General features: G+C 40.0%; 4 protein-coding genes across 7 annotated transcripts; all 4 read right to left on the bottom strand.

The window, feature by feature from the left end:
• Positions 1–1303: 1303 nt before the first annotated feature.
• LOC102707789 (zinc transporter 8-like) lies at positions 1304–4861 on the bottom strand. Its single transcript, XM_015839442.2, has 3 exons — positions 4034–4861; positions 3616–3765; positions 1304–2135 (listed from the first exon to the last, which is right to left on the bottom strand). Exons 1-3 carry the CDS (start codon positions 4757–4759, stop codon positions 1830–1832), a joined length of 1182 nt encoding a protein of 393 aa, XP_015694928.2. The 5' UTR covers positions 4760–4861; the 3' UTR covers positions 1304–1829.
• A 7039-nt stretch (positions 4862–11900) lies between these two features.
• On the bottom strand, positions 11901–15894 carry LOC102720889 (cytochrome b5 domain-containing protein RLF). The gene is made up of 6 exons (XM_006657514.3): positions 15531–15894; positions 15136–15276; positions 13918–14272; positions 12712–12846; positions 12525–12575; positions 11901–12226 (listed from the first exon to the last, which is right to left on the bottom strand). The coding sequence occupies exons 2-6, from the start codon at positions 15172–15174 to the stop codon at positions 12150–12152; spliced, it is 657 nt and encodes a 218-aa protein (XP_006657577.1). The 5' UTR covers positions 15175–15276; positions 15531–15894; the 3' UTR covers positions 11901–12149.
• Positions 15895–16453: 559 nt separating this feature from the next.
• Positions 16454–18779, bottom strand: LOC102720614. Its single transcript, XM_006657513.3, has 2 exons — positions 17825–18779; positions 16454–17446 (listed from the first exon to the last, which is right to left on the bottom strand). Exons 1-2 carry the CDS (start codon positions 18679–18681, stop codon positions 16795–16797), a joined length of 1509 nt encoding a protein of 502 aa, XP_006657576.2. The 5' UTR covers positions 18682–18779; the 3' UTR covers positions 16454–16794.
• Positions 18780–21360: 2581 nt separating this feature from the next.
• LOC102720340 (amino acid transporter ANT1-like) lies at positions 21361–25227 on the bottom strand. Of its 4 annotated transcripts, none has more exons than XM_006657512.3 (4): positions 24810–25227; positions 23430–24074; positions 22766–22927; positions 21361–21975 (listed from the first exon to the last, which is right to left on the bottom strand). In XM_006657512.3, exons 1-4 carry the CDS (start codon positions 25107–25109, stop codon positions 21700–21702), a joined length of 1383 nt encoding a protein of 460 aa, XP_006657575.3. In that variant the 5' UTR covers positions 25110–25227; the 3' UTR covers positions 21361–21699. The 4 variants fall into 4 exon arrangements, with proteins under 4 accessions (XP_006657575.3, XP_040382401.1, XP_040382403.1 ...); XM_040526467.1 differs by having other exon boundaries at positions 21361–21948; XM_040526469.1 differs by having other exon boundaries at positions 21890–21971.
• Positions 25228–25806: the final 579 nt, after the last annotated feature.

Here is a 25806-nt window from a genome sequence, read left to right as displayed (position 1 = left end):
TGCTCATAAACCGTAAAACGCGTACTCTACTCCAATTGAACCTACACATGCACACCCTAACCCTACAAATAACACGAAAGACTGGACCAATATATCTTAATCTTAACACACGTGAAGAAAACGAGGAAAGTATAAAAGATCTCATCGGAGGGGAAATTGATTTCGTGTTCTCAATTTTCCGTCATTTGATTTACTTATCATGACATTCATATTCCAATTTCAAGTGGCCGCTCTACCAACAAGATTAGAGAAGTCTTAACAATTTAAACCGAGTTTTGATCTTTACTATAAAATTTTAGGAGTCTTTATGGGGATTCTAATAATTTTAACGAGGGTGGCAGGCTTGTGCAGAGCATTTAACTTTTTGTCACTTTTACAAATGTTCATGACAGATTTGTCACTGAACTCACGTGTTATAGACTTATGAGGGCCCACATGTCATACACAGCGAGTGATATATCTATTTTGAGAAATTAAATTTCTCAGCTTGAGCCCGGTCGCCTCATGCCAAATCTGCACCTAATATTCCTAAAACTGATCTCTGAACAACATAAGCCTGAGCATAGAGCGGTTTGATGGGCCGGGAATTTAGGCCTGTCCAAACAAGACCTCGATGGGCTCCCTGCCAAAAGGCCCAACACTAGCACACCAACTCGGCCCAGATACAGAACAGAAGGCCCATTGTAAGGCGCCGTACGTCACAGTCAAGCTCTCTCGTAGCAGCCATGGCATCCGTTTCCTTTTTTTTTTTTTCTTTTTTCTGTTGCTTCCTGGACTAGTCAAAATGGATATATAGCCGGCATGGATCTCGTGGACCGAAAAATTGTGGCAACACAGTGTCGACATGCCTTCACAGCCATGCCTACGTTTCAGGAGGCTTTCACAGTTCCAGACTCAACTGAGAGGCTGCTACCTCGTTTTAAACCCACACGCCAGCTGCAGGCATCTTTGTGGGTTGTTAAAAGAAAAGGTCAAATAATATATTGAAAATATATAATAATTTATAATATTTTTTATATATCTGTTCATAACGATTTAAAAGACAAAACTGAAAAATAAAATACAATAAAAAACCTTTAAAATCAACTCTAAAATTAAAGTTTATAAACGATGAGTTACAATTAGCACCTAAAATTCAATGTTTTTGGTTAACAATTAGTACCCTAAAATTTAATGTTTTTAGATTACAAATGAAATAACACATACGTGTACTACGGCAACCGTGTTAAACCGTGTTAAACCGTGAGAAGCTTTGTTATTAAAGATTTTAAATTATTTTTTGATTTATTTGAACTTTGGGGGGTTTCTTCGGTGCCGTACTCCAGCGACCAGCGGTTCAAAAAAAAAACACTAGCCTTACACACGTACGTCAAAAAAAAGATCACTGGTGGCATCAATGAATTCTTTCCTCAGTAAAATCCCATAGAGAAAAAAATGTTTAATATACTCCTAAATATAGTTATATATAGACACTAATTAAAGATATATGAATTTCGTTTGAACGGCAATAAAGATACAAAATTGTGACAGGCAGTATACAGCCGATCGACTTCCATTTCGTTTCCGTTTACAAATTAATTTCCTCTATATTGGTAAACATATTCTGCACGTCCCTTGGTGATCTGCCACCCGTGCTGGGTGAACGAGAACACCTCTGCTCTATTTACGCCATTGGAGCCCCTCAGATCTTTTAACAAAATTTCTATTTTTACTAAAAGGGTTAGAGGTGTCAGAAAATAATTTGGACGAAGGTAGAAGACATCAACCTCTCCTAATTTCTGGATCCGCCGCTGCACCCACCAATGCATGGCCAGCGGCGGGCGAGCGAGCTAGGCCCAGCCGGCGAGCATGGACATGAGGGCGGCGCCGACGAGCATGGCGACGTTGACGGCGAGCTGCATCCTGGGCCTGCCCTGCACCCTGGGGTCGGTGAAGTCCTCGGCGAGGAGGTCGACGAGGGCCATGTAGAGGAGGATCCCCGCCGCCACGGAGTTGAGCAGGCCCTCCACCACCAGCGCCGCCGGGCTGCTCTCGTCGTACGCCGACGAGATGCCCGCGCCCACGGCGATCCCCGCCGGCGTCGTCAGGCAGAAGAAGAGGACCATCGTCACCACCGACCTCGCCTTGAACTTTGCCTGCATATCACGTACGTACGTGCAGGACGATCAAATTAGTCAAATGCTGCTGTCCGAATTGTGGTACTATAATCTCTGTTTGTTTCAGTCAGGAATTACTGTAATCTTGATGGTTGAGTTAGATTACCGTAAACTAAATTATTAGAAACTAAGTACAAGTAAATGATAAATGTATACAATTATTTTAAAGTACCACAGTACAGTCGGTTTAAAGACCCCTAATAATCTCAAAAAAAAATCTTTAGGTAAGTTTATCATATTATACTAAATCTGGGCTTGTAATAATATGTTATAATAATTTATCGATTTGTTTTAGCTTACTCCTAATAAATTAAATTATAGTAATCTCAAACTAAATTAAACAGGCCTAACTTAATATGGAAAGTTTTCTCTACTGTGGCCACACATCCTGCACGCGCCATCACAGGCACGCATACACGTATGCATATTCTCTAAACACACTCAAATTTTGTAGAGATGGGTGACTGTGTGTGTTTATATATATGTTTAATTAGTTGTGAAATTTTCAGCGTAAAATGTTAGTATCTTACTGTTACTGTTACTGTTAGTATCTTACATGTACCGACACCGACACGTACCGATCATATAGAGGTACTGAAGTTTTAATGTAGAAATTATGGCATCTCAAAAAATAATGAAACTGCTCGTGTATATACACCTCAAGGTTCCTATAGTACATATTAAAATTTAATATGATACTCCTAATACTTTGTTAAAATTAGTGTATAAAGCCTTGTTGCATCCTAAAATCCTTTCTATTTCGATCGGTTATTAGATTTGCTTAAATGGGAATAGATTCCTCCTCCAACGAGAGATAACTACAAATTGGATTTCAATAATAAAGATGGATCCAACTTGAACTACCAACCAAGTTTTTCTTCCTTCTTAGCACGTTCTCACTTGCAAATTGGTAGCTTCCCACATGTGGAGAGCTGGAAGAACACAAGACATTCTAATTTCTCAGAATTCTTTGGGGCAACTGTTGGACCAGCTTTTGACCAAAAAGAAATATAGGACTAACAACTCTAACAAACACATTGGATTTGTATTATTAATGCTCTGAGCAAGTGGAGTAGTAGCATTTTGTCGGTGTCTTTTTGCACTTTCGATAGAGACCAAACAAAACCGAACTTTTGGGGTTTTTTTTATACATTACTTTCTGGTTTTAAATGTGCCAAGACAGGATTTTACTTTCTAGTCTCCCCTTTGTGTGACAAAACCGTTGATTAGCACGCAACCACCGAAACCATGGGACCACATATTTATATTTTAGTTAGATAATTTTTTTCATGGGTCAAACTAAGATAACATACGCTCTATATACGTAAAATATAACCTTATATCTTCTAATTTGCTAGTGTCAAAAATAAAAAGAGAACCTATTATATTCCACCAAAATTTATCTAAATAAATCACAGCTTAAAAAATCACACCATTTAACAGCATGGAGATATTATACCTGGACGATGCAGCCACCGAGGCCCATGCCCTCGAACATCTGGTGGAAGCTGAGGGCGACAACCAGCGGCTTGATGGTGTCCGGCGACTGGGACGCGCCGAGCGAGATGCCTATGATCACCGAGTGCACCACGATCCCTAGCTCTAGGACCTGTGCGTCATCAATTATTCAATAATACATATAATAATGCTAATTTTATAATTATTAAATAAGTTATTGATAACCTAAGATATCATATTTTTCAGTTTAAAATTGTTAACTCTGAGTAAAAAAAAGTGTTAGAAATATTTGAAAAAGGACTGAATTCAGTTATAGTAATGTTAAATAAATAAATGCAATTCCAAAAAATGATTTGCAAGTTGTGGTAATTGAATGCACGGTTGAATGGCTTTAAAGGGTGGGTAGCTGCACACGGCACCTGAGAGATGACACGATGCCGGAGAGTCTGCTCCTTGTCGTCCTCGCCGACGGCCGCGACGAGCGCCGACGAGCCGTGGGCGTGCCCGTGCGTCGAGTGGGTGTGCACGTGCACGTGTCCCTCGTGCTCCTCGCCGTCGTCGTGGCGGTGAGGGTGGTGCTGCTGTGTGACGGCGGCGCTCTGCTTCTCGACGTCCGCCGTGACCGCGCTCGCGGCGGCGGCGGCGGCGGCGGCCGTGCCCTTCTTGAAGTGCGCCCGTGTGAAGTAGCCGGTGGCGAGGGTGTCGACGACGAGCGTGCCGATGGCGCCGACCATTGCGCCGAAGCCGGCGAAGGGGAAGCGCTTCCACGGCCCACCGGCGAGGCAATCGGAGCTGAGGCTCTCGAACGCGTCGGGGAGGATGTGGACGAACCCCGTGGCGAGGATGACGCCCGCCGCGAACGCCTTGACGAGGAAGAACACGTCGCCGTCGGGCCTCAGCGCCGGCACGCGCCGCCCGAGCACGGGCAGGCCGCACCCCAGCGCCCCGCACACCATGATGGAGAAGAACGCCACGATCTTCAGCGCCCGCGCCCGCGCCCGGTCGCGCCCCGCCCCAGCCCCCGCCGCCGCCGCGCCCTCCTTCCCGCACCCGTCGTCGCCGCGCGCCGCCGTGGCGAGCAGCAGCAGTAGCAGCGCCACGGACGCCGCGAGGGTCGCGGTGGTGCTCGTCGTCCTCCTCCTCATGGCTGCCGTGCCGTCGCACCGGAGACGGAGTGGAGGAAGAAGAGCTCGCTCGCACGTGGCCTTTTATAAGTGTGAAGGTTGATTAGGGATTTAATGACGCGATTAGTAGGTCTAATCGAGGGTATTAAATGAGGCGATGAGAAGAACAGTAAACACACGGTGACGACATGGTGGTCACACGGCGACACGCGGCGAGATTTTCCGTGTACCCAGGGCGTTTGTTTTGGGCAGGATGACGACACTATTTTTATACATAATGTTGACATGCTGACCAAGGCGGCGTTCGATTGTATTTTAGTTATAAAAAGCATATTAATAGATTAAATATAATTAATTAATTATAAAAAATTAAAAAATATTAATATGATTTTTAAAGTAATTTTTTATATAAAATTTTTGAGAAAAAATTACTGTTTAACGGTTTAGAATATATGACAATAAAAAATAAGGAAATTTGGGTTAGCGAGAGAGAGCGAAGAACACGACCTAATTTGAATGTCGCGTTATGTCCACACGATATGTTTTGTTTTGCGTTTTTGATTTGAATTTGTACTCTTTTCAGATATTTACGAGAATATGGGTTGGAGCTGTTGAATAACATTCCACTGATTCTAGGAGTAAGAGTGCAAGGCCATACGGTTTTTTAACCTTGGATCATGTCCAAAGATTGATTGCATGTAACTGTTACCCTTTTTCATCTTTGGTGGAGTCTGAATTTCGACCAAATTTAAATTTGTCCAACTTCACTGGGGACGGTAGCGAACCAATGAGGATAGAGGTACAGTGCGTAAGAGGATGGCTAGGAGACTACGATGGCACTTGCAAAGCAGGGATGAAGCCATGAAGGAGAGAGCTAGCTTAACGGTGATCCGACTTGTGCGTGTAATATATGTTACCAAAATTTATTTTCTAGCCTTTAATTTTAGATCGCTAATATGACCTATATAACATTTTTATTTATAAATTATTTTTTATTTATAAACATGTCAGTTGACTTTTTTCGAAAAACCAAAAAAATAGCAATTTATGTCTTTTTTAAAGACATTAACATCAGAAAGAAAAAGTTTCCCATAATTGTACCCTTCCTGCGGCGAACAGAAGCAGGCCAATTGTCTGCCTTCGCCACTCCATCAGTCTCCGTATCTCGAAAAAAAAAACATTGTCCCTTATTATTTCTTTTTCATGTCGCTCTAATTTGCAGCAGATCTGCCGGCGACATGGACAGGCTATTCTTTTCTCTGACATGGTTAACATCGTCATCATCTTATATATAATAATATATTGATTCGTAGCCTGCTCTGCTGGCAATCTTAATCTCACTCATAATTTTTGGCAGAAAAAGAGAGCTGTGAGCTGGTTCGTGCATAGATGCATTTTGTGCCGGTATAAGGATTTTTTGAACTCACGGGGTAATAGCACCCATTTTTATGTGTATAACCTGAATAGTAAATGTTTCTGCAAAAGCATTGCTAGCATTTGTTAGGATGGTTTGAGTGTACATATAAATATGCATTGTTAAATTCAAGGGTTTTTTTAACCATCGGTGAGAAGTATCTTGATCTATCAAAAATTTTAATTTAAATTTTGGTACCTTAAGATACACGGTACCTCAGGATATAATAGTTTTGAATTTTTTTTACTATCATTAAAAAGTACATTGAGATACCGTATTTTTTAGTGTAAAAATTTTGTTTGGTATCTCAATGTACTTTTTAAGGATAGTAAAAAAAACCCAAAACTTTTACACTGAAAAATATGATATCGTCTCAAGATATTTTTTTCAAAGGTAGTAAAAAAAATCTCTAAATTCAAACTAGACAACAAACATAATACATGCACGGAGCAATCAAATGTGTTATATTTTTATTTCTTAATGTGCAGACTAAGTTTAGAAAGGGTTGACACCTATATAAGACGCCAGGGATTATGAGAGAAGCTGTAGTTTTTAGAAACTTTTCCAATTAGGCTAGGGGGCTTGGTGTTTAATGCAAGTACCATTTGTCCATCACAAGGTGATTGTTTGATTTTTTTTTCATGAAAAAACCAAATAGCATATTTGCAAATAAAAAAAATTTATGAATAAAACTTTTATATATGTATTCTCGATAATCTATAAGCCAAGGCTAGAAAATAAAACTTCGGTAAAAAATCCTAAATTAACTCTAAATTTAATTTAAAAATTTAAATTTTGACTTACACCGTCCGAAGGTTTTCTTTTTTTAGGTAATGGCCTCTGCTTTATATCAATCATACATCTTGAGCTAATTCACGACCATCTTTGGACTATGAAGTATAAAATTATTTTGGGTTAGACCATGGAGAGGGGCTATATCTCCGTTGCTTAAAAAGCGAAGTCATGCATCCTCTTTCCACCCTATGTTTTCCACCCTATGTCACGTAAAAACCATCGTTTCTAGAAAAACCAAAAAAAATATCAAATGGCTTATTTAAAAATCGTTTCTTTTCTGTATGGACATAATTTCTAGGAGACTATTGCAATGCAAGGATATATTAATATTATTGTCTAAGAAAAATGGAGGGACTATATATATGCTTGATGGAAGTTAGGTTTCTGTCTTTAGCACGTAGGTCATGGCCAAAGGCTCCTCGGAGTCAAATAGGGAACCACGTCTTGTCAAATTTCAAGAAAATGAGGCAGGTACATATATGGGTCATTATTTAGTTTTTTTATAAAAAAGTCAAACGGTTTTATAAACGAAAAATTATTTGTGAATAATACTTTTATATTCGTATTCTTAGCTAAACTTCGATGAAAAAACTCCAAAATTAACTCAAATTTAAAGTTAAAAATTTAAATTTTGACTTATAAGTATAAGAAGAACGAAAAGATTAGCTTGCATAATATTCATAAGCTTAAAAAGAGAATATAAGTAGCTCAAAAGAAAGGTCAGTCTCAGTGGGAGTTTTATGGGCAATAAATAAGGTGTCAGGTAAATATTTTTGATGATGTGGTAACGTATTAACGAAGAGAAAGATGAAATGAGTTTCATAGTGATAAAACTCTGTATGCATAGTTACCTAGACAACTTGTGTCTTGCATATAACCGAGAAAATAACAATAGATGAAACTATGATGAGAGAGGGGTGTTTTATCCTAGTTTCAAATATTTTTAGATGACATGTCATTCTAGATAATCATGTCCATAAAACTTACATTGAGAATGACCTAAGTAGCTCAAAAGTTAATCTTCTTAAAAGCGCCACACAGTAACCTTCTACGTATTCTGGGGATCAGGTACCAGCGGGTACATATGGGCCAGTGAGCCCCGGGCAACATTGTCATCCTTGCTAATATTATTCTTGGCTAGCATTCATGCTTACCCGGACATATGTGCCTGTTTGGGAGGGTTTTAGATTTTAAGAAGCAGTTGTTTGGTAGCCAGCTTTTAAAAATCTAGAAAAACTCCTAAACCCAACTTCTTCAGCTTCTGGATTCTTAGTTCATTTTCTCGAATTTGTAACTACAGATTCTCAGAAGTTGTGGACCGTTTGGGGCAGCTTCTGACAGAAGCAGCTTTTCTTAAAAGTTGCAGTTGGAAGAAGCTCCCCAAACAGATCCATAGACGTAGCTAGGCTTTGAGTTGGGTTTGGTTAGCTCCTCTTTCTTTTGTGTATAACACTCTCCAACATAAGAATAAAACCCCACATCTATTCTCGTGCAGCTGGCATCTCCATATACTACATCAATTCCTGCTGATCTTGCAGACAATACTCCTTGGTGCAATCCACACATAATTTGTACTGGACGTAGAAGATAGGTACACAGTCATTTTTTTAAGCCAAGCCAACTGCAAGTTATGTAAATGCCTATTCTTTCTCATGTTACAGGCTGTATCATTATGATTTATTTTTCTTGATATAATTTGTAACCTTTGCTCGTTACATATTTCATACTTTGCATACCTCATTGGATACTGTGGTGCATATGTGGTGCTAAGGATATTGTAAGATTTTTGCTTTATGTCATAGACGGTCTTTCACGTTGTCTTTTTCGGTTTTTCTCCACCTTTGTTGAATTATGTAAATAATTTTCTATCCTAATTATCATAACACCAACAAAGGTTAGCTTGTTTAAAAAAGATAATGCTTCTCATGGTTGAGTTGCTGCATGTGTTTTAGAATTATTTTTCGCATTTCAGCCAACTTTGATTGAATGGCTGTATGTTTTACCTTCACTGCAGACATATATATCTTTGGTGAAGAGCACCTATTACTTCCTCTTTCTCTTTGTGTGTGTACACATGAATTTGGATAAGAGGAACCTATATGTATTTTAGAATTGTTTTCAGTTGAGATCAATCAAGATGATTCATGGTAACTTTTGTCCTTCACCTGCGTTTATCACCAGGAAGAAGAAACACATCTTAAGTACTCAGATGTCACATGGAAAAAAAAGAAGGAACTTAAATATTGCCATTTATATGTAGGCAGTGACTTTAAATTAGAAAATAGTGTAGTTTATTTACTTTCGCCGTCCCTATGGTTTTACTGACCTTTTCTTTTGTGGTTAAATTGTGATTATTAAACACAAACTACACATAAAGTAAAAAAACACTACCATAGGTTATGCCACCCATTCATAAATGTAGGAAAACGAATTTTATTGAGCTATATATCTGTAGCTAGGGTTGAGTTGGATTTGGTTAGCTCTTCTTTCTTTTTGTGTATAACACTCTCCAACCTAAGAATAAAACCCCACATCTACGTCGTATTCTCTTGCAGCTGGCATCTTCGTGTACTACATCAATCCCTGCTGATCTTGCACAGAAATCAACGCCTTACAAAACGAGTTGGCCACTTCAGAACAATCCATCCCTCACATCGTGCTACCGCCGGTGCATGGTTTGACTAATATACCGTATCTTTTCGCTCCTGCTTATGCTGGTAAATTAAAATTTAAAATTTTAACTTTAAATTTAAAGTTAATTTTGAAGGTTTTTCAATAAAGTTTATTTTTCAGCCATAGCTTTTAGATCGCTAAGAATACGTATATAAAAATTTTATTTATAAATTATTCTTTGTTCGTAGATATATTGTTGGGCTTTTTCCTTAGAAATACTAAACAATCACCCCTATGGACACTCTTGCCTCTTCGTCAGGGCTGCAACGTCGCGAGCGGAAAACTTCTCCAAGAGGAAACGGTGGAAGACGACAGTGGTGAAAGTCAAACAATTAAGGGGTGTTTGTTTATAGGGACTAAACTTTAGCTACTAGTCACATCGAAGACAACTAGGGGGGTGTTTGTTTCTAGGGGCTAAACTTTAGCTACTAGTCACATCGGATGTTTTGATACTTATTATAAATAGTAAACGTAGTCTATAAATAAAACTCATGTATAATCTTGGACTAATTTGCGAGACGAACCTAATGAGCCTAATTAATCCATGATTAACCTATATGATGCTACAGTAAACATTTGCTAATTATTGATTAATTAGGCTCAAAAAATTCGTCTCGCAGATTAGCTCTCATTTATGAAATTAGTTTTTTGATTAGTCTATGTTTAATACTTCAAATTAATGTCCAAACATCCGATGTAACGTAACGTTAAAAAGTTTAGCCCCCTCTAAACAACAACATCCATGTTTGCTATGGTTGGTGCAAATTTGGAAAGAACAAAGAATTTGCCTGGATCACGGACATGATGCCCAGAAACCAGCTTAAATTATCAACAGCGCATTGGGTGGTGGGTGGTGAAGGGGGTGGGCCCTATCCTTATTATGCGCTAGGTTAATCAAATGGTAGTTACTTCTACTTGTTTCTTGTTTGATTTATCTTTAGCCAAAAATCTTGTTTTAATAGAGAAACTGTGCAGATATGAACTTAACAAGTGACTATGAATATCTTGCTATTATATATTGACGTGCAAATCTTTTGTGCGTTGTTGAAAAAATATCTCAATAGTTAGATCGCATACTACTGAAAAAAAAAAGTCTTTCTCAGCCAATATTCCATCCAAGCTAAGCTTGAAAGCGTCCAATCCAAAGCATCGACACCATGATGAATTGGAGTATGGAGATGCCCGTAGTGTACCATTTGTACTAGTAGGGAGCATCACGGTACCACATAAAGTTGATAGTTAATCGATTCCATTGCATGCTATGCTTCATTTTTTGATAGGGATGTTGGACGTGTTCGAGGGAACTTTAGATTTTAAAAAGCAGCTGCTTGGTAGCCAGTTTCTGACAATCTGGAAAAGCTCCTAAACTCAGCTTCTCCAACTTTTGGATTCTTAGTTCATTTTTCATAATTAGTAACTGTAGACCGTTTGGGACAGCCTATAGCTGAAACAGCTTTTAAGAAAAGCTGTAGCCGAAAAAAGTTCCCCCACACAGGCCCGTTGTATGCCTCTAAAAGTGCCCCTTGCAAGCATGCAGTAATTGATTAAAGTGCAAAAAGGTAAATCCATCTTGGATGCCTTAGCAACAGCGTACGGCTCCAAAACGTGGACCGTATCTAATCTTTTGTTCTTGCCAAGTGAAATGGAACTCTGAAAAGGGATAAAGGCAGGAATGGACGGACAGTGTTCATCTAGCAAGTCAAGATCAGAATCTGATGGAGCCGGCTGGCTGGTTTTGAGCATCTGGTACTGAGTGGCCCTGCTTGAAAGCTGGAGCAATCAGACAAACAAAAGCTAAATTTGATACTCCTGTCGTACAGTTTGGTCATGTTGATGATGATGGAACACTCAACTGTCACAAGAAATGGAAAGTGAGAATGGAAGATGCATGTACATGAAGTCTTCAGTCTGCAAGGTTAGATTGTCTTCTGCCTCCGTTTCAAAATAAACAATTTTTTTAGTTTTTGATAGAATTTTTGACATCATCTTATTTAAAAAATTTTATAATTAATATTTTTATTGTTATTATATAATTAAATATGAATAATACTTTACGTGTGACTATTTTTTAATTTTTTAATAAATTTTTAAATAAGACAAATGATCAAACATCGTATCTTAAGAAATCTTGATTTCTTTTTAAAGTGAGAAATCTTCTTTTTAGGACTTAGGACGGAGTAGTATCATTGATCACGACGATGCTGTTGAGAGATTGAACGGCGGTGGGTTCAGCGTTCAGCTTAATACACAGTATCATCGAATATATGCATCTTCTTGACATACTAGCATTATTATCACTTGCTTCGTATGGATGGAAATGTTCTTTGTTTTCTCCAGCAATCAATGGTGAAGAAATTTGTACACAAGAATGGTGATCATGTTTCTAACTCTTCTTTCTTCTAAAATGTTAAGCAGCATCTGTCTCCATAGTAATGCAACAAACACTTGTTTACATCCACCAAGTTATCCGTTTGCAATGCATACGCATCAGGGATCGAAATGGAGTGCTGGCCTCAGGCTCTGGCATATTTACTCATTGGGATCGAGGAATCCAACAAGGCACTTCTCCAGGAGGAACTCGAAATTTACCCATGCATGGTATTTGTCTATACGAGAGTAAAGGAACCATATCAAGAATTATATATTCATGAACAGAATTTCCCTGCAGGTATGACAGCTAAACATCCACGTGGAGCACATAAGTTAAACAGTCGCCATGAGCAAAGAACAGTCTGTCCAATATAATAGACATAGTATGCAAGAGTTTTGCTAGCACGCTAACATGCATGTCAATATTATGATTCCTGGAAAGTTGCTGCTGGACATGCATGCTGGAAAACTCAATTGTAATTAGGCAGGAGGAAATTTTAAAAGTAAGCATGGACAATTATAATAGAAGGATACTGAACAATGCAGTGGAGTCTTTTCCAGCAGCCTTCATAAGCATATCAACTCCTGCAAATGTCCGTAAAAATACTGGTTATAGGCAAAATAGAAGGATATAACACTCCGAAGTCTGCAGAAAATTTGAAGAAGAGTTATAAAAAGAACCGAAACAAGTATTCCACATTAGGTTAAAACTTATGGTTACCTCCTGGATGAAATTTCATGTATGGAGCAATGTTGTACACACGACCTTTCAAAACAGTCCAGATACTATCTCCTGTTTTATGCTGTTTAACTTCTTCCAGAGAAATTAACCTTCGGTTTGATTGTCCCTTAAGCCCTATAAAAGAGCCACACAAAATAAAAGGAAATCAATATCATTTCACCATCAACATCAATTCAGAAACAAATAATAAGCATATAAAATGAGTAAATTTAAATATTAGCAACAGAGTAGGTTCACAAATAACAATTGATAAAGACAGGCTCAAGCCATGACAACATATTTCGCAGCTATGTATTCAATCTGGCAGGTCATGGGTGATTCCCTCATCATAAACTTGCACTCACATTTTACGATTTTGACATCTGTTCATAACCAATGTTTTGATTCTTTTGAAGTAGGAAAAGTTCAGACTACGCCATTGGTTCTCAGCACTTCTTTTAGCATATTTCGTTTAATGCCACTGGAGTCACAAACTTCTTCAGATGTTGCCATTGTTCACACACTCTTAACCTAAATCCCAAAATTGTCCATCCCCTCACTTGCAATTCCCTTTCTCACCTTTCTGTCCCAACTACCAAATACAAAACGCAGTCCAGTGGCTAAAGAACAAAGGGTGTGGCAAGCAGGAATCCTATATCTTAAATAATGTACATACCCTAATAATATTGGAAGATAAATCAGTATGCTAAGTTATATGTGTGCAAAATACATGATGTTTTTGTTTACACCACAAATAATTAAACGAGAATTTCTCTTAGAAGTTTGTAGCAATTCTTAGGTCCATGAGAAACGAAGCTCCATTATCTAAACTTCTCAGTTTGACAATGCCACATGAAAAAAAAAAAAAGCAAGCTGCTCTAATAGAAAATGCAGTTTTTCAGGAATCGGGACTTTTTTTAGTTTAGCATGATGTATAGTTTACGAACTATTTTATTTGACCTTCTAGCAATGAAACCAAAAACTTTGGCTGCTTTTAAGCTTATGTTTTTCCTATGGTAACTACAGCCATATCCAGATATAACCTGCTGGCACAAAATATATGGGCCTCGTAGCCTGAGTTATCATGATTTTAGTGTCCCATACAGTAATAGTACATTAACTAAGACAGTTTTCAAATGTACTAGTATTAAAACGATGCAATAGCATCAAGCCATCCAGTCATTGAAAATGTCTTTTAGAATTTACCTGCAAGATCAGGATGGGTACGGGTCAGCTTTAGCCAATCCATTTGGCTATATCCCTTCTCAAAAGGAACTTTTGCACGCACGGATGGTTTCTTTGAAGGTTTCGGTTGAGATGATAAATTGGACTGTGCATTCTCTCCACCAATAACTGATTCTTCTCCATTAGAGTCTTCAAGTGATACACGATTGATGCTACTAGTTACAGAATTAGATCTATCATCTTTGATTGAAATGTTTGTCTGCATGTTGTCCTGGGTCTTAGTCTTTAAGTTATCTGAACCATCACCACTAGGTGTACTTGCCATGGGGATAGCTTTAGGGGACTCCAATGGACCATCACCTCCTGCAAAATCAACCTAGAAAACAAAATGGAATGTAGAAGTTGTTACATCTAAACAAAAATAAAAGTAGAATAACATCACCAAGTTACAATCAAGTCATTGGAGACTTGTTTCAATTGTTATAATCACCACAGAAGTTTTAAAACTTAGATCACTTGGACAGTAAGTAGTCATGAAAAAGAAAATGCATCCAGTAGATTAAAATGGCAAACAATCCATACACATTTCTCTTATACTCATGATTTCCAGATTTAAAATGTAAGTATCATGAAGAAAAGCAGGAAAAATGGTAGCACATAATGCATAAAAATGGAGCTATATATACAACTGGGTACCCTATACTTGCCTAGTAAGCCCAGGCCCACTCCATTCACATAGCTAAGATTTTTATGAAACAGGAAATACTAGGTCTTATGTATATCAACAACAAAAATGGATTTCTTGGTAAGCAGCAATTAAAGGCATAACATATTAGATTTCCAAATTGCGAAAATGGATCTATCTTTCCTCTTCCATTCTGTCTGCTTAGCTACATACCTGTTTCCTTTTTCCTGATCTTTATTTTCTTTCACTTCTTTGAACCACCCCATGTTACTTAGATACGACCTGCTTTCGTGATGCTAATGCCCAGAATGAAGGTAATGTTAACGCTCTAAATCCCTAACATATTGCCTCTACTAGATTTTTTTGTCAAAGTTTGAACAGGTAAAAAATCTCTGCAACCGAGATGTTACATAAAAGGCCAGTGATTATTCCTCAATTGACAGAAACAAATGACTGTGTAAGAAATGATAGATTGAATATGAGCATCCCATAGCAAGAAAAGAAGCAATAGCAAGTAACTGAACAGCGAAGCACTAGGAGGCAAGTGATAGAACCTTGCAGAAGGTGAAGTCAGACGAATCTCCATCTGCCATCGCGGAACAGCCGAAGCCGTAAAGAGCACCACTAGCTCTATAACTATGTAGGAATCAACAGCCAAGTAGTAGAACCGGCAGTCCAATCAATCCCCTAGTACCCTGAATCAAGCAAGACATATAGTAGAGTAAGCAATTGGCATCCCCTAAAATTCCCCACAACCGAGGGTTCAACCGATCACACATGGCACGCACGAATCAAACAGCCAGAACAAGAGTGCCTCGAGCTACCGCAATATAACAGAGATGGCTAGCATCCTAAAATTCCCCAACAACCCGCTGATTGCTCACATGAGGGGAAATCAAGAGGAGAAAAAAATTGAGGGGAAAAGAGGAAGGGGAAGAAACTTGTTCACCTTTGCACTAACCGGAAGAGAGGAAGAAGGCTGGATGTGAGGCAGGAGCTGAACAGCGACCTGGCGGGATAGACGGAGATCGACGGGCGGAGGAGGGCGACGGCCGGACGAGGGGGTGGCGGAGGATGCCGAGCGGCGGATGAGGGCGCAGCAGAGGACGGCCGGCCGGAGGAGAGCGACGCGCAGTCAAGGCCAGAGGAGGGCGACGGGCAGAGGACGGCCCGGCGCAGGACGACCCGAGCGCAGTGAGGCCCCCCAAACCCTAGCTTCGCAGTGAGGGGGAGAGAAACGAGGAGGGTTGGTGGCGGTCGTAGGTCGCGGCGGCCGCGCAAAGCTTTGGAGGGAATTGTGCCCACCGTTGCTCTGTCTCTCCGGTCCAAACCGAGGGGAAAAAAAACCAAGGTCGGTGTACCGTGGTCAATATGGGCGGGCACACGGTTTTTTCCTTGTTTTTTCTCGCTGACTCTGTGTAAGTTATTTTCACATGTTAATTCTCGGATAACATAATAATTTAAATGTATCAGACATAGTACCATATCCAGATCACATGGTATCTCACATGTATCGTGTATAATACTTTAAGATAATATACTCAAGTAACATGGTACATTTCAAGTAAAGTAACATGGTATGTTCCAAGTTAACTTACCCACCCCGATGAACGAATGTGGCCTCAAAATGGCAAGGGAGTCATTGTTTGGCTTTTCGAGAGATAAAGTAAAACGCCATATCAACAGACAAAAAAGATTTATGAATAAAATTTTTATATATTTATTTTTACGATCTAAAAACAAATGTTGCAAAATAAACTATAACAAATGTTGCAAAATAAACTATGATGAAAAGAACTTAAAATAGACTATGTTAAAAATTTATATTTTGATTTCTAAGGATAAGCATAAATGATAAGACGAGGGTGCAAATCTCTTTTTTTTTCCATATGTTTGCAACAGTACATAAGAGTGACCGAAACAATTAGAAACTATGTATCACATAGGAGAACTTATGCAGAAATCCTCACAGACTTTACTGAAGTATTAACCACTAATTATTTCCTTCTAAAAAAGTTGAAACATGCAACAAATGATGGCAAATTGTTACTCCATCCATTCCGTATTATAAGATTTTCTGGATCTGTCTAAATTCATCCATATATTAATATTTTTTATATGTGTCTAGATTTATTAGCATACAAACAAATCTAGCTAAATCCAGAAAGTTTTATAACGTGAAACCGGAGAACCGGAGGCGTTCATCTACTCTTCTACTCTCTGACGGCGAGACGCATCACCTCTCTGAACTCCAGCCTCCTGGTCTCAGCATGCACAGCCCTCCTCTTGCTGGGACAGTACGTCACCCACACACTCCCCTTGATCTCCCACTCCACCGTCTTGCCGGCGGTCGCCGCGCCCATCCTCCAGCACGCGCCCTCTCCGTGTTCATCACCGGCGAACATCACACCACCACCCCTCGCCGTCGCCGGCGGCCTGCCTGGGTTGGTGCACCGGTTCCTGAACCACGACCGTGGCTGGAGCAGCTCCAGCTTGGGCGGCTCGCCGGAGAACGCCTCCCGCTCCCTGCCCTCGGCGCCGCCGCCGTGCAGGGACCAGTTCAGCGACGCCGTGTCGCCGTGCACCGAGTGCTCGGAATTCCATGGCCCGAGTGTCCTCGTCGCTGTCCTGTGTGCCGACATGGCGATGCCGGTGGTCGCCGGCGCTGCGCCGTCGAGGCCGCTCTCCATGTCGGCCTCCCGGACAGGGCTGTCCTCCGTCGACCGGCGCAGCGTCAGAGAGAGGACGTCCGTCTGCACCAGTGGTCTCAGCTGCAGAGATATCCTCGACGGGAAGTGCTTCTCGTCGGAGCCGTAGCCCTGCTTCGCCATGAGCGTCTCGGACACGAGACGGACAAGCTCACACCTGCAAAAACAAAATCACCGGTTCTTGAACATTGCTGGTATGGCATCCAAGAATCAACCGTGAATTAAGCCCTCTTTGCAAAAAGAAAATTTTTAGATATTATATGAGATGTTTGATCGGATATCGGAAGAAGTTTTTTTTACGCAAATAAGAAACGAATTTCATAGTTCGCCTCGAAACACGAGACGAATCTTTTGAGCCTAATTAATCCGTCATTAGCCCATATAGATATCTGTAGCACTCATAATTAATTATGGGTTAATTAGGTTTAGAAAATTTATCTCACGATTTCTCACCTAACTGTGTAATTGGTTTTTTTATCTATATTTAATGTTTTATTTAATTGTCCAACGATCGATGTGATTGTGCAGAGTGAACCTTATGCTGTCGACATTGACGTTCACGTCGATCCATTCCTCCCTGAAGGTGACGCTGTAGACGAACTGGATCGCCGCCTCAAGATGCTGGTAGTTCAGTGAGAAGAGCAGCTTCTCATCCTTTGTCCGATGAGCTGGTCGCTCCACGACCATGGCCACCACCGGGCAGTACAGCCGCACCTTCCACAGGCGCCGGCTCGCCGCCAAGACGGCGTAGGAGAAGACCCTGAAAGGCAGCACCGGCGACATGCCGCCTGACCGGCGAGCCTCCATGACCCAGTTGGTGGCCGCAAGATTCAGCGACCGCATCCACTGCTCCTCCATGCCTGGCCCCATGGCGAGCATCAGCTTCTCGGCGGCGCCCCGCATGTCGGCGTGCATCAGCTGCGCGCTGACTGCGCCGACGAGCTCTCGACGGGCGGTGGACGGAGCTTCGTAGACGCAGACCATGAGCCCCAGAGTGAGGGCCGCCAGGCTGAAGATCTTGCCTGAATCTTCTTCAGACGCCTGAACATTTGGCAGCCTGAAGAGCGGCTTGCTGAAACAAGGGCCGTACCTGATGACCCCGCAGATGATATCGTGCAAGAAGTGGACAGCAACATCTGAGCCGCCATTAGCAGACCTCGATTTGGAGCAATGGGAGCTCCAGAGTGAGATTGGATCATGCAGTTCAGCACGGATTGAGTAGGAAAGGCTGAAGGATTGGGTTTCAGAGTGCCAGCTGACAACAAGGTTCAGAGACTGGTTTGTGGATGGAGAATTGCAGATTTCAAGAGAGTATGATTCTCCCCTCCAATGCTTGGGGCTGGGGAGGCCTCTGGTCCACTGCCAGATGTCAGGAACAATGGCAGAAGCCATGGCTGGAGAAGAGTTCCAGCTCTATGAACTCCATCACCACTGTCCAAGAAATTAAATACAGACACAAAAGGTGAAATTAGGACAGAGAGGAATCTTGGAGTCAAATTTTACCAACAAGATTAGGAAGTTGAGGACAACTAGAACTCTAGTTTGCCAAGACTCCAAAGCCTTTTTTCAAATAATGTATAGATTCACACCATGTTTGTTTCTCTGACTTTTTTTTAAGTCTCTATCAAATCGAATGTTTGGACACTAATTATAAGTATTAAATATAGACTATTAATAAAACTCACTTCATATTCTGGACTATTTCGCGAGACGAATCTATTGAGCCTAATTAGTTTATGATTAGCGAATACGATACTACAGTAAATATTTGCTAATCGTGGATTAATTAGGCTTAAAAATTTATCTAATGAAATAGCTTTTATTTATGCAATTAGTTTTGTTATCGGTCTATATTTAATACTCCTAATTAACGTCCAAATATCTGATGTGACGAGGAAAAAAAAATTCCTGAATCCAAAAAATCACTCCGAGCTATCAAAACATGTATTTTTCAGTGGTGCAAGGGAGGCTTGCTTGCTGATGGTGCACACCCAAGAATCCCAGGTATACAGAGAGCTATTGCCCCACGGTTTGGAAAAGTAGCTTTTTCAGGAATGGTATGTATTGGAAGAATCTTTTGGACTGTGGATAGGACTTAATTTGATGCTGATTACAGGGTCGCAATATTTCATCCTATTTTTTAACAACCACCAACTTACAAGAAAATAAACATCACTATATAGGTATTTTTCTGCTTATCACAGATAAGCATTTCCAATTCTAAAGCGATAATTATATTCTATCTATGACTGGTGCAGCAAATAAAGGTTTATGGACCTATGCCAAACAAAATAATGCTCTGATACTCAGAGGACTTTTGGAGCATCTAAAGATGAATTAAATTTTCAACCTTGCAAAGGTGGAAGCATGTTCTTCTTACCTTTGCCACCGGAGAATAGAACCAGATCCTTCAGTACATGCTTATCCATTTCAATTTTAGTCATCCCTCCATTTGATTTTTTTGCTGAGCTGATGATTCCTCTGAGATCATCAGGAATTGGATAAAGTGGAATCCCTACAACTCAAAATTGTTGGGTAGCTCACCAAAATTTATTTGGCATGGCAATATCGCATTTCAGTTGATACTATCAGGCAGAAGTTATTGGTACTTGCTAGATGGCATAAAGCATTGCTCCCAATAGCTGACATCTCAGAAGAGAACTGCTCTAATGAAATGAAGAATACTAGTGGTTCCATTCTGTCCCAGGTACCAAAAAGAACATTCTCCCACAGCCTAACCAGATTGCATTTGGCATATTGGCCTAACCAGATTCAGATCTAGCCTTCTAGATACAGTCACTTCTTGGCCCTGCAACATGACAACCAGAATCCACACTTTCCTTTCGTTTTTTACTTTTTAGTATAAGGGCAACCCTACTCCACTGTAAAGTATACTTCTCTCCGTTTCATAATATAAGATATGTTAGCTATACGGTCTAAATTCATCTATTGATTAAGATATATTGTTTGTATGTATGTCTAAATTTATTAGCATCTATAAGTTTAGTTAATGTTAGAAAGTCTTATATTGTGAAACGGAGATGGTATATTTGAACAATAATACATGCCCAAGTTATCAGTCAGGAACTCAGAGCATTCGACTCAACAGCATTTTGTCTATGGTCTCATAAAGTTCAGTAATTTACAGGTCAATGAAAGTAATGATTACATGAAAGTTCACATTAATTCCTCAATAATCTAGATTACATGAAAGTTCATATTAAGTTTACAGTTTGACTGTTCAGTACACCTAACTATCTACTACCGTAAGGTAAAGATGCGTGTGCACTGTACCAGTATATGAACTGAGTGAACATACAATGGAAACCATAAACAACACAGCTCAGCTATGAGATAAGTAATAACAGCTAAACAAAAAAAAATTAATAGAACAAAATTGCTTCGTACTCCATAAAACAAACAAACCACAAGCAGTTCTGAAGTTAATTATGCTTGTTAACTATTTCCTAACAAATAGCACTGTAGCATATAGAGAGTAATGAGGCATAATTACATTAGATATCCTGAGTAAACGTAAACCGAAAATCCACAATTAATTTCAATAAGAAAGCACACTCATCGCCTTAAGAAACTTGATGGTAAAAATTGATCACATAACCAGATTCAGATGGTAGCCCTGTGCATTGAGTCACCTCTCGGAAAACTGTAAGACCTATTAGGTCATTCTTAATGGTTTTTTTTTTAATTTCATAGTTTCCAAGTGTAACACGTCAGTGTTCCAGTTTGTTCTTTGAAATAAAAGAGTATTTCTCAGTGGTCTTTTTCATTTCATAATTTCATAGACTTGATAGAGTATTAAATTTCTGTATAAGAGTGTGATCAAATGTGCCATACAAATCATAAATGAAATAAAGGTTTGCCCTCAATGGACTTTCATTCAGCTTTCAGAAACAACGCCCATAAGCCTTTCACTAGGATAAAAGGATTATCTTCTCTCTTTCCTAATTAAATGCTTATCATGTCATAAAAAAGATCTGATGTGACATTTAATTAATGCCAAATGAAAAAACCATGAAGAATGGCCTTAGTCCATGTGTTTTTTTTTGTTTAGTATATAATGGCAATCCTTCTCCTCTGGTTCAGTAATTTATTGGCCGACAAAATTTGGGAACTTGTGTTACATGAAAATCCACAGAAGTTCAATTTATGAAAAATGTCACTCCAACACAGGCTGTGAACCGTGAATCTGTTAGTCCCAGCTTCCGCAATTAACACTTCAACATACCCACCCCCTCCATATATTAATTAGCATGAGAAAAATAAACGGTGGACAGGACCAGTATATTAAGCTCAGTTAATCTATATTTTTTACAACCATAAAAGCGCATACCTCAGCTCAGCTTAATCTATATTTACGGTGTTCATTTTAGTCTGACTATTCAGAAACGATTAGTGGTTAAAGTTTAATGAGGAAGTCAAAATGGTCAAGACCGACGATGGGATGGGCATGAAACCACCAGGATTGAAATGCAGGTGAAAAATGCATTGCACCAAGAGATGAGAACAGTGTGGTTCACAATGCATCCTCTTGACGTTTCCTATCCGCAGTTTCCTCAGCTGGGCCATCTTCCCCAATTGCTGAACAAGATCAATTTGGTTGCAGAGAATGGTTCCAAGAGTGCAGCTCCCATGACCCATCTGGAACCTCGACAGCATCACATCTGTCTAAATCAAATCTCTTTAAACATAACCAAGTTTATAGAAAAATATAGCAACACTTGTAATATAAAATAAAAATGCTGTAAAAATATATATTTAATAACGGGTTTAATGAAACTAATTTAGTGTCATGGATGTTCGTACATTTTTCTATAAACTTGATCAAACTTGAATAGTTTTAACTTGGGACGAATCTAAAGTAACTAATAGTATGAAAAAGAGGGAGTATTATGAAGTAATAAGAAACAACACAGACTGTTGCCACAGCATAAAGATTAAAAGATGATAACAGAAAACAAAAATGTGCACTCTGCCTACTTTTTCTTCTTTTTAAAAACATATAGCATTTCTAAACATAATATCTATTGCCCATGTGTCAGTGGCGTGACACTGCTAAGATACATATAAGTTACACCAACTAGTGTACTGTAACACTCTGGGAACTACGAAGGCAGGTAATACTCAGCTCTGAATATAAGAGCCATCTCGTCTGAACCCTGAGAGCTGGACGTGTTCGTATTGGAGTTGAATCCTGCATTGTGGTTATTTACTGGGGGACCATCAGTCAATGTAGGAAGAGAGCACTAACGAGCCCATAGCCAGCAAAACCAAGGCCAAAGAGAAGGAAACCATAGTCAAGCCAGCGTCGCCACAGACTCATTGAGGAACCCACAATGCTGAGATGGAAGAGCGCAGGCAGCACAAAGGACAGCAGCGCGCAAACCGTGCTCCCAACAAAGGAGATGAAGGACCCGAATGAGGGTATGAAGGATGCCACCACAGACAGGACAGTTACCATGATGATGCGGCTTGAGTGCAGACCTAGCCATTCAGCGCTACGAACCTTCTGCGAAAGCTTCTGGAAACATGCACTTGATTGGAATCTTGCCTCGACGATTTCATGGATTGGGTGCATCATGACCGGAAATGTGAATACCAGTGCTATGCATAGACCAACCTGTCAGAAGATTTTGGAAATTGTCAGAGTCTATTCCATACATAAATAAATCGTTATTGCTATTTTTAAGTGGTTTGATGAAGGTGACTCAAATATTTTAGTTTCCAAACAGAAGTCCACTTCACTATCTTACACTCGTATCTCTAAATACTCTCTCCGTATTTTAATAGCTGATTTCGTTGACTTTTTGTCATGCGTTTGACTATTCGTCTTATTCAAAAAATTTAAGTAAATATGTAAAAAGTTAAGTTATAATTAAAAATACATTTGCCAATTACTCCAATCATAACAAAATAAATCATAATTACATAAGGTTTTTGAATAATAGTATGGGTCGAACTCGAACATGTATCAAAAAGCCAATGACGTTAGATATTAAAATACGGAGGGAGTATAAAATAATGAAGCCTCAAAGCACATAAAGCCCATGTTGACCTTCACTTTAGAAGAAACAGAATGCTCCAATGATCAACATCAATTAAATTATGACCAGTGCACTAACCTTAACGGCAGCAGAAGACCAACTATTGGGCAGGTTAAGTGTTATGATATCTTTAGTGGCCTCACCATAGGCTAAGTATCCACAAACTCCAAAACATGCATAGACAATTATGATACCAACAACTGCTTGAGAAAGTACCCAGCGAAATTTTCTCCGTTCTGCCATTGATGATTCGAGTGCCAAAGTCATACTGAATCCTTCGAAGCAGAAGACTGCAACTCCAAACGTGAATGGTATTGACCATAGTCCGTTGAAAGCACTTCTATTTGCAAATGGGTGATCAAAAAGCTGAAGATCATCTTTGATAACAATTGCCATAGCAAGAACATTGCACACATCTGCAAATATGCTGAATGGGGATAGAGAAGATAGTGAACGAATGAATGATAGAGCTATCTGCACAGGCAGGAGGATGGCAAAGATGAAGGCAGCTGGTGACATGAAATGGCTGAAGACCGAATGAAGATTTTGGCCAATGAATATTAGGTAAGCTACAGAACCCCCTGCTTGGGAAACAAGGATGAGAATTTCTGTCAAGCATCGACCTATAGTTCCAAAACACTTCTCACCCAAATCACCATATGTATAATGACCATGGCAGGCTTCTTCAGATTTTTCCTCTTCCAATTTATCTCTGCAGTCAACCTTCAATTGAAAAAAAAGAAAGCGTATGTAGTTTCCGAAAGAAAATGAATCAGGCAAAAAAATTATGAAACTAGCGTTTATAATTTACAGATCCTCTTAAATTTACTGATGTTACAATCAAATTTCTACTTGGCAATGCAATTTACAGATCCTGTTTAATTTATTGGTGTTACAATCAAAATTGAAAAATTCTACTTAGCAATTCAAAGAAAGACTGAAAGAACATTGTAGAGACTGCTGTCACACGGAAAATAATTACTGAAACTCAGTTGAACTAGATCAACATGATAAACAAAAATCAACTAATACCTACAATAGGATATGCTAACAAAAGAACCATGATGAATGGCGCTCCTTGTATCACTGAAACTATTCCAAAGTTTGTGCTGGTTTTGAGGTCCTCCCATTTCTATAGATGACCTTCTGCCCTATCAACTGGAGATACTTCTGTTTTTAATTGGAATCATTACGGAACCAAATCTGCGATGTTAAACTATAATAATAAAAAAAGAGCTCCTTTACAGCGCTCTCTACTGGTAGAACCGTAAAGGAGCTCATACTGATGGTAAACCCCAGCAGTAACTATAGTTTCAGAGCTAGGGATTGATCGGTGATCGCAATACCATTCATTCAGTTAAAGGAAAAGAGAGAAACAGAAGAGTAATTTTTTTGTTCTTAGATGAATAGAAGAGTAATTAACTCGTGTACTAGTAGAAAAGTAGGGAGGCAACTCACGAGGAGGAGCATGCAGTAGAGGGTGGCGCAGCCGGCGGCGGCGACGCCGAGCGAGCCGGCGACCCAGCCGGCGGCGCGGAACGCGTAGGGGAGGCCGAGCACCCCGGTCCCCACGATGGACACCACCACATTCCCCAGCGTCTGCGCCGACGTCGCCCCTCCCCCTCCCCTCACCCGGCGCCGCCTCCCCTCCTCCTCCTCCTCCACCCCAGGCGCGGGCGCCAGCAGCGGCGCCGCCCCCTCCTCCGCCACCACCACCACCATCCCAGCCCCAGCCCCGGCCGCCTTCCGCCCCTCCATCCCCCCCGCGCTCGCCGTTGCTGCCGTAGCGCGCTTGGCTTCCGTCCGCTGGAGAGGCGGCGGAGGTGGAGTGTTGTGTGGATTGGTGTGGGGGAATCGGCAATGGCGGCGGCGTCCAGGAGTTTGGCCCACGTGGGGGGAGGGGGGCGGATTTGCCGGTTTGGGCTATCTGTCAGACGCTAGCTCTGCGCTCTCTCGTCATTTTCGGACTCCTCTCAGTCTCCCACCGGTTCATTTAAATTTGAACATTCATATATTTATTTAAATGATTATCTAAAACGCTTTTATCCTTCATATTCCTTTGTACTCTAGCAGATCATCTATATATAACATCCTCTAGTTTCTCTCCCCTAATATGGATGACATCTAAAAATAGATGATGAGATAGATGATCTGTTGGAGCTCAACTTTTACTCTTCATCCTCTATTTCTAGTATGAAGGATGGGATGGATGAGCTGTTGGGGATGCTCTAAAGCAAGCCATGAATATGGTGTTGGATCTAATGGACTTTTTAAAATCTTTTTTACGTTGGGTATTTAGACGTTAATTAAAAATATTAAATATAGATTGATTATAAAACTAATTGTATAAATAAATACTATTTTATTAAACAATTTTTTAAGTTTAATTATGTCACAATTAGTAAATAGTTACGATAGCATCATATTCGTTAATTATGGACTAATTAAACTCAAT

The sequence above is a fragment of the Oryza brachyantha genome, chromosome 7, assembly GCF_000231095.2.
Source record: "Oryza brachyantha chromosome 7, ObraRS2, whole genome shotgun sequence".
Classification (NCBI taxonomy): domain Eukaryota; kingdom Viridiplantae; phylum Streptophyta; class Magnoliopsida; order Poales; family Poaceae; genus Oryza; species Oryza brachyantha.
The sequence above is the reverse complement of the archived record's forward strand: the minus strand, read 5'-3'. Positions and strand labels throughout refer to the sequence as shown.

What these genes read in the sequence shown, in the direction of transcription:
- LOC102707789 (XM_015839442.2), bottom strand. Translation starts at nt 4,759, where the DNA reads ATGAGGAGGAGGACGACGAGCACCACCGCGACCCTCGCGGCGTCCGTG. An exon ending in GGCATCGTGTCATCTCTCAG is followed by an intron (nt 3,766 to 4,033) that starts GTGCCGTGTGCA and finishes GATGACGCACAG; the next exon opens with GTCCTAGAGCTAGGGATCGT. An exon ending in TCGGTGGCTGCATCGTCCAG is followed by an intron (nt 2,136 to 3,615) that starts GTATAATATCTC and finishes CGTGATATGCAG; the next exon opens with GCAAAGTTCAAGGCGAGGTC.
- LOC102720889 (XM_006657514.3), bottom strand. Translation starts at nt 15,174, where the DNA reads ATGGCAGATGGAGATTCGTCTGACTTCACCTTCTGCAAG. An exon ending in TACCCATCCTGATCTTGCAG is followed by an intron (nt 12,847 to 13,917) that starts GTAAATTCTAAA and finishes GCTCTTTTATAG; the next exon opens with GGCTTAAGGGACAATCAAAC. An exon ending in AGACTCCACTGCATTGTTCA is followed by an intron (nt 12,227 to 12,524) that starts GTATCCTTCTAT and finishes ACTCTCGTATAG; the next exon opens with ACAAATACCATGCATGGGTA.
- LOC102720614 (XM_006657513.3), bottom strand. Translation starts at nt 18,681, where the DNA reads ATGGCTTCTGCCATTGTTCCTGACATCTGGCAGTGGACCAGAGGCCTC. An exon ending in GTCAATGTCGACAGCATAAG is followed by an intron (nt 17,447 to 17,824) that starts GTTCACTCTGCA and finishes TTGTTTTTGCAG; the next exon opens with GTGTGAGCTTGTCCGTCTCG.
- LOC102720340 (XM_006657512.3), bottom strand. Translation starts at nt 25,109, where the DNA reads ATGGAGGGGCGGAAGGCGGCCGGGGCTGGGGCTGGGATGGTGGTGGTG. An exon ending in GGTCTTCTGCTGCCGTTAAG is followed by an intron (nt 22,928 to 23,429) that starts GTTAGTGCACTG and finishes ATCTTCTGACAG; the next exon opens with GTTGGTCTATGCATAGCACT. An exon ending in ACTCAAGCCGCATCATCATG is followed by an intron (nt 21,976 to 22,765) that starts GTAACTGTCCTG and finishes GATTTGATTTAG; the next exon opens with ACAGATGTGATGCTGTCGAG.